Source organism: Ambystoma mexicanum, chromosome 7q (genome assembly GCF_040938575.1).
Source record: "Ambystoma mexicanum isolate Mex_15411 chromosome 7q, UKY_AmexF1_1, whole genome shotgun sequence".
Taxonomy (NCBI): domain Eukaryota; kingdom Metazoa; phylum Chordata; class Amphibia; order Caudata; family Ambystomatidae; genus Ambystoma; species Ambystoma mexicanum.
Genome location: NC_090941.1, coordinates 951561793 through 951574819, shown reverse-complemented (window position 1 = coordinate 951574819; position 13027 = coordinate 951561793). Strand labels below are relative to the sequence as shown.

The following is a 13027-nucleotide window of genomic DNA, read 5'->3' as shown; positions in this document are numbered from 1 at the left end:
ACTAAAATATCCCAGCAAACTATTGCCTGGTTTCCCTCAGACCTCATTATTTAAAGGTCTTTAGCGGGTGGTCTTCTACCGGATTACTAAGTACCTTGAGGATAATGGTCTTGGAGATCCACTTCAGTTGGGCTTACGTGCACTACTTTATGAAATGAAAACATATCAACACCACAAAACGGAAATCCACCCATTAACCTGCAACAGTGCAAAAAACACAGGCACATCCTACCAACTGCCCACCATTCACAACAAGCGCAGAGAATGGTTGCAGGGCCACCATATGTAAATGAGTTGTCAGATAATGTCACATAGTATGGACAAGTGTGTGGGGTGTGACTTTATTGGGGTTTTGCAGTATATTTGAAATGTATTTAGCGGTCGTGGTAGGTCATCACTTCCCCGTATTACGTAACACATGCCAATATGAAGTGAATCTGTGCCTCTGTGTCTTGGGCACGCACTAGAAAATGCAAATGCAAACGCAACTCACATGTGTTTCACCAGTTATGAAAAATGAATACTTTTGAGTATGAGCCGTGCTTCGCATAGTGTAATTACACATGATGTCAAACTGTGCCTATCGCCAGTCCTGGCGTTCTATTCAAAATCATTCAGAATGATTCAGATCCACTTATGCATTTAAAGTAATGTGAAGACATGGGAGTGGGGCAAAATAACATTAAAAAGTGAGATGCTCTGAGTCTACTGCGGTGGTAATTTGCCGCATTATAAAAGCATCATAACGTAACTTCGCTTTGCGTACACAGGGAATTAGAAAGAGGGCAGCATTAGTCATTACACAAGCAGCCCACTTCCAGAAGAGGCAATAGTGATGGGCAGGCAAGACCTCGCCCTAATTTACATTCAGACAATACACCTTTGGTCCAAGTCCACTTTTCTGTTTTTTAAGGCCATAACTTTGCAGGGAATTTACAATTAGCAACACTTCTTACCAGTAACACTGCAATGTATGTAAACAAGACTGCTGCGACAACTAAGATTAGGAGCGACCAGAGGAACCAGTATCCCACATTTCCATAGGTATACCTAAAACACAGGAAAGGTCCAGTTATTTGCAACATTTCATACACTCATTTTTGGTATACACTTATTTTGACAGCACTGTTGCAAGCTAATACAACTAAAAATGCACAGATCCAAAAGAGTTTATGTGGGTTCATGGGTAGGGCATTAGATTCATAACAAATCTGATTCCAGAATCCCTTTAGCCCCTGGATGTGAAATTCTGCAAAAGGGACTACAGATTTGAACATGCAATGGACAACTTGGTTTGGTATAGAAAGATAATTTTCTACGTAAGCAGCAAGCAATGGCTGGCTAGCAATGTTTAGATGTTACTCAAAAGGAAATTAGATTTCACACTGCTGCCCATAGGGTGGGAAGGAGAGGGCTGGACGAGTAATCCACTGTCTTCTACTCGTGTGTCCCGGAGCTAAGGCAGGCACAGCCTCTACTCCCAGTGGTGGAAGAGCTACTGTGCTCCCATTGTTTGGATGGCAATAAAGAGATGGTCTATTTCCCCTAGGAAAAGGGATTGGTAGTGGACTGGATTAATGCAGATTTGTAACAATGCAACTGAGGTGACCATCACCCCTAGGTTATGGACTGTGGTAACCTTTTGGACCACTGGTGGTGGTTGGTCATGGGTCAATATTATTATTATTATTATTAAATTATTAATAGTTAAATGAAGGGCGTTTGGTTTTTGACTAAAGTCCTATTAATGATGATTCTCTTTCTTTTCTGTTTAAACTTGGACGCCTGTCCTGCATCCATGTTTGTATCGGAGACATACAGAGTAGATTCTGTGTTGCATTGTACAGCAGTGCAGGTGCTTTCATTTATTTCCAGTGGGGAAACTAAGGGCTGAGAAAAGGCTGTATCCATACTTGGTTGAGAGGTTTGCGTTGTAGGCTAGCGATAGTCCAGTGTAGGGTAGTAATCAATTACATTTTGTGGCTAGACTTGGATCAGACAGTGGAGAGTCCAGGACTAGGGTGTATGTTTGCCGCAGATACTACACTGAATGAGTAGACTAGGTTGAGTGAGGGTCCTGCTTAATGTGTGGATCCTAAGGCGTACAATGGAAAACAATGGTTCGGAGCAAGGTTGCCAATCTCAAGAGGTTATGGATCCTGGGATAAGGTGGCTCTTGGGTTTCCTGGCTTGTAGGTTGTTTGCAACACCAAAAGGCTAATTGTTTTGCAGGCGAGAGGTGCTGGTCAACAGCCCCTCATCCATGTCTGGGTACCCCTTTGCTAGATGTTGATGATTATTTGCATGGAGCGGATGTCGTATGCGAATCTGGGCGGCTTTGTAGGTTATTTGTCCATCTTAATGTAGTTGTTGTTATATTGTGTTCTTGGACAGAAGAAAAATATCATCTTGCGTTGCATCTATTACAAAACAATCATATGAATAACATCAAAAAGTGATTGTAAATATTTGCTTTACCGAAACAATTTGAAAACAAATTAAAAAACCTGTTCACATATTCATATCACAAAATACCATAGTTCATAACAAATAACAAATGATTAATATTAATTTGCTCACATTCATTACAAACATAAAATCACGAAATACCATGATTAATAACAATCAATCTTCAATCACATTAATGGGCAGTTGTCCAGTAATATTAATTGCCAGTTGCCAATTCATGCAATACATTTCCATGTGGAATAGTTGTATATGTTTTTCATACAGACATCGTCCTACATTGTAGGAGCATGTAATAATAGATAATAAAGTAGTAGTGCAAAATAATAAAGCATAATAATAAAGCATACATTTGCTCAAATTTAACAAATCCACAATATTGCTGTGTAAGGGACATGTAAGTGAAGCTGGGTTGAGAACATTGTTTGCTGCCCACTGTCTGCTTGAGAGTAAGACAGACAGGGCCTGGAAACACATTCCAATCACATCCGTTAAGCATCCTACGTTTGATCAGGCGTCAGGAGAAAAATTAAAGAATTAAAGAACAAGGGGGGTGAGGCACTTGCAAACAAGCCCCGCAGAATTCACCCCAAAGACCTTGCCAGAGATTCTCTCTAAATCAGAGCCTGGATTTTCGGTGGAACGTCTCTTAACTATTCCCTTGATCCCAAAGAAAGAGGATATTCAGGACTGCACCTCCCAGGATGCATCCTGTTTAGAACTCCAAAACATTGAGATATTCCAGAATGTTTACCAGGGATTCAGAGCAGGATATGCTATGGGGAAACAATAGCACATTCAGGATGACCCTTAGACAACAGGTGCGGGTCCTTGAAGGGAAAAGTCTATCGCAGAGTTTGTAAAGGAGAACTCCTTTATCTCTTCCCTGCAGTAATTAATGAGAGAAATGCTCCCTTCCCAAAGGAAAAATGATCACAGGTGGGATCTTTGCCAGAGTTTTCCTGTACCTTATGATGTCCTTTCCAACACCTGAAACCTTCAACTCTAACATCTTTACGGGGGGGGGGGGGCAGCCAGGATTCAAGAGACAAGCAGAGCAGAAGCAAACGCCAGCCCCTGCACTGGAAACAAACTGAAAGAAATGCAAAATGGCGGCAAGCCTTTTCAAATCTTCCTTCCTCTGGCCTGGACTAGGAAACCGGTTATCTAATCAATTTGGAAATGTGCTCAATGGGAGGCATGTGAGGTCTTTAGAATTGAGGCTACAAATCACACAGAGCCTCTTTGGCCTGAGTGCTGAGACGTCTTCTTAGGGAACTACCGAGCACCGGGAAGGGGAGCTCCTTGAAGACAGAAAGCAGCTGTTCACCAGTGAGAGGGAGGAAAGCCCTGTGAGCCCAGAGGAAAGACCCTGAACCAAGGGAAAGGAGGGGTGAAAGGTAGCAAGACAGAGAGACAGTGACTTTGATCCCAGGAAGAGGGGATGTGTAACAGAAGAGGAAATCCTCTTGAATCATAATGGAGGGGTGTGCTCCAGTGATCGGGAGGAGAGTCCATGAGGCCAGAAGTCAGTGTTACTGTGAAGTAAAGTGCGAGAGAAAGAGGGACTTTGATTCCTGAAGTGGGCCTGGCGGTATAAGAGAGGGTGAGAGCCCCTTCACCCTGGAAGAAGGAAGTAACAGAGAAGGAAAGCCCAAGAAGGGGAGGACTTTTCAGACACTTGGCAAAGAGAGGAAGCCCTAATTCCCAAATGAGGTGGAGAGCCCTTGTAGTCCCCAGAAGAATGGGTAAGAACTGAGATATAGAAATAACAAAGCAAGCGACCTTCCCGTATGCCTTTCTTTTTTCTGGCTTTAATATACTTGTAAGGCTACATTTCTCAAGAGACTTTCTGTTAAACCCATCCTGAACCAATTTTAATGCCAAAGTCTTAGGTTTTATTTTTCCTTAATACAATCCTTTGACAATATTCCAATGTCAGTAGTTGTGTGTTCCCTCGGCCTTGTGGCAATTGCTCAATGTAGCAACCTCAGCAGTAGAAATGGGGACTTGTATCAGTAACTTACCAGTCAAAGTCGTTGTAGTCATTCTGTGCTTCACCCCAGAAGTAGAGGAATATCAGAGACAGGCAGAACGTGCTTATCAGCACTAGAAAGAACACGTGTTCCCACTAAAAAGGAAAACAAAATACACTTCGTAAATGTCACGTTCATCAGCGGCACAGGTGCCTTAAGGTGAGCTGCTGTAGAGAGGTTAAGAGCAGCAATAAGCGAACGGTTATAGCAAAAATCCACCCAGTGGCGACATCTCGGCAAAATCATAGGGGTGGCTGAAGGGACAGGATAGTTCCTTTCATCATGGCATCACAGGGCATAACATCACACATCGCTCTGCCCCCTCGACTTCTACCCTCATTGCCATTCTACATTTTTCAGACAAACTATATTTAAAAAGCAAAGTAATACACATAGATTGATAAGAACAATCAACTAGCTGCTATAATTGAAAGTGTAGCTCTCTGAAAAGTCATATTGGTTAAAATCACGAGTGCAAAGCAGCAAATAAGGGATAACACTGGCAGCTACACACAACCTCTACATGGCACCACTGAGAAAACTGTGACATATTTACCAGGCGTATGTTTCACTAAGATATTCACTTAAGCATGATTGAAGAGGCTCAGAACCTTTCTGCGATTGGTCACACCTGTTATGGTATTCATTAGGATTAAGGTTTGATCAAATCTAGAAGCATTACTCATTCCTGTGCCTGCCCTGTATTTTAAAAGGTAGACGAAGCCTGCAGAATCTGTATACAAACTTTTACATAATTGTCTTTTTACAGTCCAATTAGGATATGCCTACTCACCTGAAATAGGAAAATGGCATACTTATCTACAATAACGTAATACAAAGTGAGCTGTGATGTCACTGTGTTGCCGCCCAACTCATGCACAGAGCAGAATTCCAGCCACTACTAGAATATTTACTGAAACGCAAGTCCAGTTTTTCAGATTCCTTTCTTCTGAAAAGTCTTGGTGACAATTCACATTTATTAGTTGCTAAGGAGAGAACAATTACGGTAGTATGTTTAGTATACTTCTGGAGTTGGATATAGCAATAAGACTCGTGGTGGCGGGCTGGATCGGGCAGTAACAAACGGGCCCCAAGTTAATGCTGGTCCCCGTTGCTGTTACCAGGCTGATTCAGCCCACTGCAATTGTTATTCATATTCACGGCCATGGTTTGAAAAGTGGGGTGCTGATAGCAATGTATTTATTTCCATGAACGGGTTAAGTGCTTTCTGCAACCTTTTTGTGGAAACAAATAATCAATATGGCCACCATGGAAATGGAAGGCAGGGATGGATACGTGTGGAGCCCCTTTTCCATTTCCATGGCGGCCATGAGTGTTGGAGGAGCAGCACAGTGGCATGAAAACATAAAGGTAAGTGAGAGAGGACAGGCGAGCCGAAGGGAGCTGACCAAAGGAGCACTGGGAAGTGACATGGAAGATGGTGGGGCAGGCATGAATTGTGAGATTCAGTCAGGGATCCAAGCAACCTGATTGGATGCCACACCACCTTGGGTGCTAATAAAGAAGCGCTCAAACAAGAAAATGATAGGGTAATTATATATAATGAGGGCGTCTGTGCTTATGAAAACTGAACATGTATACAGCCATTCTTACCCTAGGAAACATTTTGTTTGAACAGACCTGGGACCGCAGTGGAGCGACTGAGGTTGCAGCTGCAGTTTTACCCTTTATCTTCACATCCTATTCCTAAAGCAGTGTAACTCAGTATATATAGTTAAATGTTACAAACATGTTAATATTTGGGAAAGTGCTGTCTCCCTTCTCCTTAGGGGGGAGCCTTTCCTTGTGAGGCTAGCGAGGTGAGCCCACTACGCAATACCCTCCCTAGGGATAGAGGCAAGTGGGATCTCACCGGGAGAGACTACCCCCCCTTGGGGGCAGGGACACCCGATTCAAAGTGGAACTCCCAAAAACATTCCCTCACAATACACCAGCAGCAGTAACACAACCAAGAGGCCTTGAAGAACACACTGCTGTTTGCTTTTGTGGAATAACACCAGCAATAAAAGTAAAAGCAACTGGTATCACAAATACTGAGAAGAAGAAGAGTGATCGAGTAATACAGACTACTCAAGCATCTGACGCTGGTAATACTGAGATAAAGAAGAGTGATCGAGCAACACCGCACACTTAATGGAGAGTGAAGAAGGATTATACAACTACATTGGGAAGGCCCAGCTGTCCGTCATAAAAAGAGAAGGAGTAGTCAAGACAGATAGAGAAGACCAATAGATTCGAAATCGGCTGCAGAAGCTAAGAAAAGCCGCAAAGTGCAGCTGTCGTGGAAAAGGGATGCGATGATGGCTGATACCCAGGGAAGCTGATGAAAGAAAAACTCAGATAAGAAGCCCAAGAGTGTGTGGTGGCGTGACTGCGCTGCGGTAGACTGTCCAGTCCAGCAATGGCACTAAGACCACAGACTCTCCCACATCAGAGGATGGATGCCGAGGGAGAGAGCGAGAAGGAGAGAAGAGTGAAGCCAATCTGACAGAGTGAGGCGAGATTCCTGTCCTGCGAACAGGCCTGGTGACGCTAACCCCAAAGAAAAGCAGTGATGGGCACAGCGGAAGACCTGGGAGGGATATCAGAGATAAAGAATACATTAATCATACTCATCCCAATGAAACGGAAGAGTGGAACTCAAGTATGAATCGTTACTGGCACAATCAAACTCGTCCCAGTAACACTGAAGAGTGGGATCCAAGTGTGACTCGTTATTGGCAAAATCATTCTCGTCCCAGTAACAGTGAAGAGAAGAATATAACTAAGAATGATTATTGTAACTGCCATGCTCATTCATGTAATAGAGAAGAGTGGGAAATAAACGGGCCCAGCCAGGAGAGGGAGCGGATATTAAGAGAGGAAAAAGCAATACTTGTAAATATCCAGGACAGAGAGAGAAGGAGCATCAGAAAGGAAAATCACTGTGTTAAAGGCACACTAGTGTTAGAAATGCATCTTTCCAGTCTGCATTGGTTCCTGTGATTATCAAGCAGGACTGGATCATCCCGCTGTTAAAGAAATCATCTTTGGATCCAGGTATTCATAACAACTATCATCCTATCACAAGCTGCCTTTTCTTCTGAAACTATTGGATTGTTTGGCCTATTTACAAGTTCAGTCTCACCTTGATGAATATAATCATCTGGGCTCTAGAAAATCTGTGTTTAGAGCTCATCATGGTACTGAATTGGCCCGTTTGGACCGTAAGTCTAGCATGCTAGAAAGGATGGATGCCGGTCATGTATCCTTGCTGGGCTTATTAGATTTATCGGCGGCTTTCGATTTCGTTGATCTTTATATCCTTTTTAATAGTGTTCATGTTAATGCCTCCTTCTGCAAGAAGGCAGCTGATTGGGTTTTATCCTTATCGGGTAGATCATACAGAGTTTTGCCATGATCATCTCCCACTGAGCTTCTGTGTGGGGTGCCACAGGGTTCTTGCTTGTTGCCTACTCTTTTTAATATTTTCACAAAGCCCCTGTTTGATCTGCTGGGCGAAAAGGACATTTTGTATACCAGCTATGCGGACAAAATGCAAATCCTGCTCCATCTCACAGGTGACTATACTATAGATTTTGTCAGAGTGAAAGCCATCTCTGAGTTAATTCAAAGTTGATGGCACATAATAGACTCACCTTCCTTCTACTTTCTCACTATACAGGATTTATTTCCCTTAGCTGCCCAATTATTTGCCGGTCAAAGATTTTCGACTGTACAGGGGGTTTTACTCACCCCGCTGTATGACCGCTTTGACCTTTTCCTTGCAGCTCTCCTAAGGCCTTCTGGTATCAATAGTATCAACAGCAAGGGGGGGATCAACAAGAGTCTTTCGAGTGAGCATGTGACGTCGGACCCCTCTGCATCTATCTTTCCCCTGCAGTGTTAACAGTTCTTTGATTCCCCTTATTTTGCCATTTGCAACCTTCATTCAACACAGTTCGGTTTCTTATCGGTTCTCCCTCCGACTCAATGGCTGTGAGGAACCACTTGGCTTTTCTTGTCTCTGGAGTCGAGGACGGCACCACTGTAGCAAGTGTCTCTCCCCATCCCGGCTATCAGTGTGTAGTGCTGCACCCGTGGAAGTGTTGGCACAGATCGAAATACTTGTAACATGGAGTCTGAGTTTCCATCTTAACGGTCTAGTGTTCCACCAAGATGGCCGTCGACACTTTAACTGGAGGTGGAGACTGATCAACTCTGCGTTGTATACATCTCCTGGGTTTACGCTGCCTGACCTCTGTTCTCAGTTGTCTAGTGATTTACTTACTCTTCTTTAGTCCCTCTAGTTTTGTATCTAGTATTTTCTGCCTTGTACCTTCATATTTCTCCTTCGGGTATCCTTCCCTGTTCCGATTACTCTTCTCCATTCCTTACCAGTGTTGGGGTAAGTGTTTTCACGTTTTGGGTTCTATTAATCTATTATTTCTCTCTCTCTCTGTGTATACATACCCGCTTTCTGACGGACCTTTCTCCCTTTCTTTGGCAGCCCTCAGCCCGCTTTTGCCCGCTTTACCACTTTCTGCAGTTGATGTTTTCTTCTGTCTGCAGCCTTCTCCCCACTTTAGCGGTTCCCGTCACGGCTGCAGACAGTATCCTCACTGCGTCCTTGCGGTTTCCTTTTTGGTTGCCTTTAGACACTTTACTTGATCGCTGGCAAGTTCCTTATGTACGGCCTATCTTGATATCTCCGCCTTCTTACGGTTTCCTTTGAGCAGCTTATGTACTTAGGTTACCGCCCTCTCGCGGTGTTCCTGTCAGTCTAAGCACTGCTTTCTTGCAGTTTTTCTATCACAGCATCTCAGGGCTGTTTTACTCTCATCTAGGTAGGATTTCTCTTACTGGCCCTCCGCTCCTTTTCCGTTCTACCCTCTTTACCCTTCTTCAGATTTCTAATTCAGGTCTCCGTTATCAGCGAAATTCCTCTCTTCTCATCAGTTCTTACCGCATAGGGGAAGTATTAATCTCTTTCATATTCTGGACTCTGGATCCTTTCCATCCTACCAGCTGCATAGAATGTCACACTCTGGATCCTCTGCAAGACTTTCTACTTTTTTGTGTGTTCCACACAGCAAGTCTACTTACCTGGATACCTGGATACCATCCTCAACACACTGAAAAGAAAGATATTGCCAGACCGTATCTGTTTACTAGACTCTAATCTACAAGCAGGGTTTTTGTGCCAAAGAGGCTTTTTCCCTGACATAGGGAGCTTGCTCCTTGGGGTTCCCCTAATCTTGGGTGACTTGTCAGGCCAAGGTGGCCTCCGATGGAGCTCACACCAACCTTCACCGGAAGAAGGAAAAGCAGACCAAAGAAACACGGAAACAATGAAGGAAGAATGATTCAGAGGCCCAAGAGAGCTCCATAGAAGACACAAGTGAGGAGGGCCGGGAGGGGCCCCAGGGCTTGACACAGTGTAGGAGGGATCTGTGTACTGTTGAAATCGGCCACAGCACACATCAGCTATTGTTCGTGGTTTTATGATTCCTTTCACTGAGGATTTGCGGGTCTGGGTCGAGAAGCACAATGCAGCTTCTCTCCCTTCAGTTCTCACCGCTTTTCTACTCCTCTTCAACTGCCGTCCTGGAATAGCTAACTCATTGTGCAGTCTGTCTTGCTCGTCGTGTGCTCTCCCTGTGAGGAAAGGAAAGGGCTGTCAGGTGTGTGTTGATTTTATTAATTGCCTGAATTTGCCTGACCCTTCTGTTACAAGGTTAGTTCTGTCACCACCTCGAAGAACATATATATGACCAGCTTCAAAGACAGGACTAGCGAGGCGACAGACTGGACGTCATGGACAGCATAATTGATCCAGATTATAGGGGCGATGTAAAAATCCTTATCTTCAATCATTGAACTGCCCCATACACCGTGAAAGAGTGAGAAACAATTGCACTGGGGATCCTGGAAAAAGCCCTATTCCCCATCGTTCAGGAGATACAAGAACATAAAGAGACAGAAATGGGATTTCAGGGTTCTGGGGAGGCAGATCAACCTAGGAAAAGTAAAACTCCTCAGGAACTTGAAGAAGTGGGGCCTTTACCCGATTTAGCGTTTGCCCAGAGAAATGACACAATATTAACAGAAGCTTTTGGAAAAGTCATCTCTGAGGCAGATGGAAGAGATCAGGCAGAGCCTTCCTTTTTTCGAATGAAGGGACTGTTCTATCGAGGCGATCTAAGTCAGTAAGGGAAGTACAGGTAACAACTAGTAATACCTAGATTGAACAGAGAATTGTACTAGAATTGGCTCATTCTCACTTGACCGTTGGACACCAAGGGGTTGGAAAGACTCAGAGTCAAGTGACCCCAAAATGTTATTGGTTGGGTATATTCGCTGATGTAAAGAACTTTGACATGCCAACTTTGACAAAAACAACCTCTCTCTATCATAAACATTCCATGTTCCCACATTAGCATGGATATGGTGGGTCCCTTAGAGATATCAAAGTTGGGGATCCAATATATTTTCATAATTGTGCATTATGCAACCAGATATCCAAAAGCATATTCCGCTGAGGAGTAACAAAAGCCATCAGATCCATAAACACCTCATACCATTTTTGACCTAGTAGGGTTCCATAAGGAACCAAGGAACTACATTTATGTTCCGACTTATGGTGGAATTTAAAGAAATCCTCCACATAAAGACTGTGAAGACTTCGGCCTACCACCCACACACCAGCTGCCTTGTTGAATGATTTAACCAGACCCTTAAGAGGATTCTGAAGATGCTTGTGGAGGCGGATGGCAAGAATTGGGACACCATTATCCTCTAGTTAATTTTTGCAGTGAGAAAAAGCCTGCCGAGCTCTTTGGGGTCTTCCCCCTTTAAATTTTTACACCTAGAGATGTCCTCGATATGCTCAGAGAGACATGGGAAGACAGAGAGGAAGCTATCCTTCCCATCTCTGCAATGGCAAGTCATTTAAAGAAACATATGAGTACCACACAAGAGATAGTGAGAAAACATCTTTCGGAAGCTCAAGCAAGTCAGAAAACCCACTATTACCGAAAAATGTTTAATGTTCCATTTTGTTGGGACAATTAGTTTTATTATTATTACCAACTACGGAAAATAAGATGCTGTCCAAGTGGCATCGCGCATACAAAATCCTGGAGTGAAAAGGCCTGTGTGATTACCAGGGGTGTTGCTAGGTCTAGAAAAGATCTGGGGCTACTCTAATTTTGGGACTGTCGGGACTGGGAGCTAGGTAACCTTTTTGGTTGTGACCCCTGAGCTTCTATCCGGGGCTACAACCAAAAGACCTGGGGCTATAATCCCCTAAACCCCCCCTAGCTACGCCCCTGGTGATTACTTAGTTTCCCAACCCGATAGGAAACAAGAGCCAGTGTGCCATGTAAATCTCTTTAAAGAGAAGAAGAAAGTGTCACGACCCTCTTCCCGAATCCCCACTGGCAAGCCCATTGGCCAGGTGGGATCAGGACTCGGGTCTCTAAGGCCTGTCATCCACTTTAAATGCCCTCTTGGGGCCAGTCAAAAGCCCTATGACACCAGGCTCATACACCGTGAAAGACATGTGTTCAGGGAACTACTTTGTTGAGGCTTTCAGCCAACATGGAGGCATCCACATAGCGTGGCTCCTAGGAACCAAGCTATGCGGTATAGCGTTTTGGGTGTGGTGGCCTAGGGACTATTTTACCTGGACTACTTTGTTGTGGCTATTTAAACCACACCCGAACAAGACAACACACTTTGCATTACTTTGCAATGTGCAACGTGACGCTCACTGTGTCCAACTATACCCACGAGCCTCGGAGAAGCAGAACCTGCAAGGAGACCAAAGGAACACTGTTAGCAGCAGCATCTTACCTGCAATCTTCATCTTTATCCGCTCACAGCTCCTGTGAACAGCTTCCTCGGATCCGCACGCCTCCCGGACCGATAGACCTGAAAGAGGAAGGTAAAGACAACATTAAAGAAGGCATTAGAGACATTGTAAAACAACGAACTGCTGAAAAGGCTTACCTGGCTGGTCGCCTCTCGGCTTGCATCACCCTGGAAATTCCACATACGCTGAGAATAAACCACGACCTACGAGAAAAGAAGGAAAACAGGTTAGCAAAGGCAATACATCGCAGCGATGCGCATAGCGCTTACTTACCGCATCATAGCGCTCATTACGCGCCATCATTGACCGGCGAGGCTCAACAAAGTCAGTTCACCATGCTGAAGCTCTGCATATCTAAGGGAGAAAAGAGACATTACTAAACAAAGAAAGGCATGCAGGAATAACAACAATACGAAAAAACAGCAATAAGACCTACCTGAAAGACATTAAACAGGCCGGCGTCAGTGACGCAACTGGACCGCACACGCCCATGAAAGACAATGCGCCCCTGCAAAGAAGGCAGGTCGGAGAGCATGCCTAATTCTACAACAAGGCGGAACCTTCCCCGCAGACCACTTCTGGGAACCACTGAGAAGTATACAAGCGAGCAGCCCGGCTGGGTGGCGTCCCCGTGGATATCAGGTGAGCG

General features: G+C 44.3%; 1 protein-coding gene across 1 annotated transcript in view; it reads right to left on the bottom strand.

The window, feature by feature from the left end:
• The window catches only part of GDPD4 (glycerophosphodiester phosphodiesterase domain containing 4), a 691051-nt gene that overhangs the window by 355545 nt on the left and 322479 nt on the right, over window positions 1-13027 (bottom strand). Inside the window, exons 3-4 of the mRNA XM_069639989.1 lie at window positions 4494-4597; window positions 957-1050 (exon numbers count right to left, since the gene is read on the bottom strand). Coding sequence (XP_069496090.1) covers window positions 957-1050; window positions 4494-4597 — 198 coding nt within the window. The remainder of the gene's footprint in view (window positions 1-956; window positions 1051-4493; window positions 4598-13027) is intronic.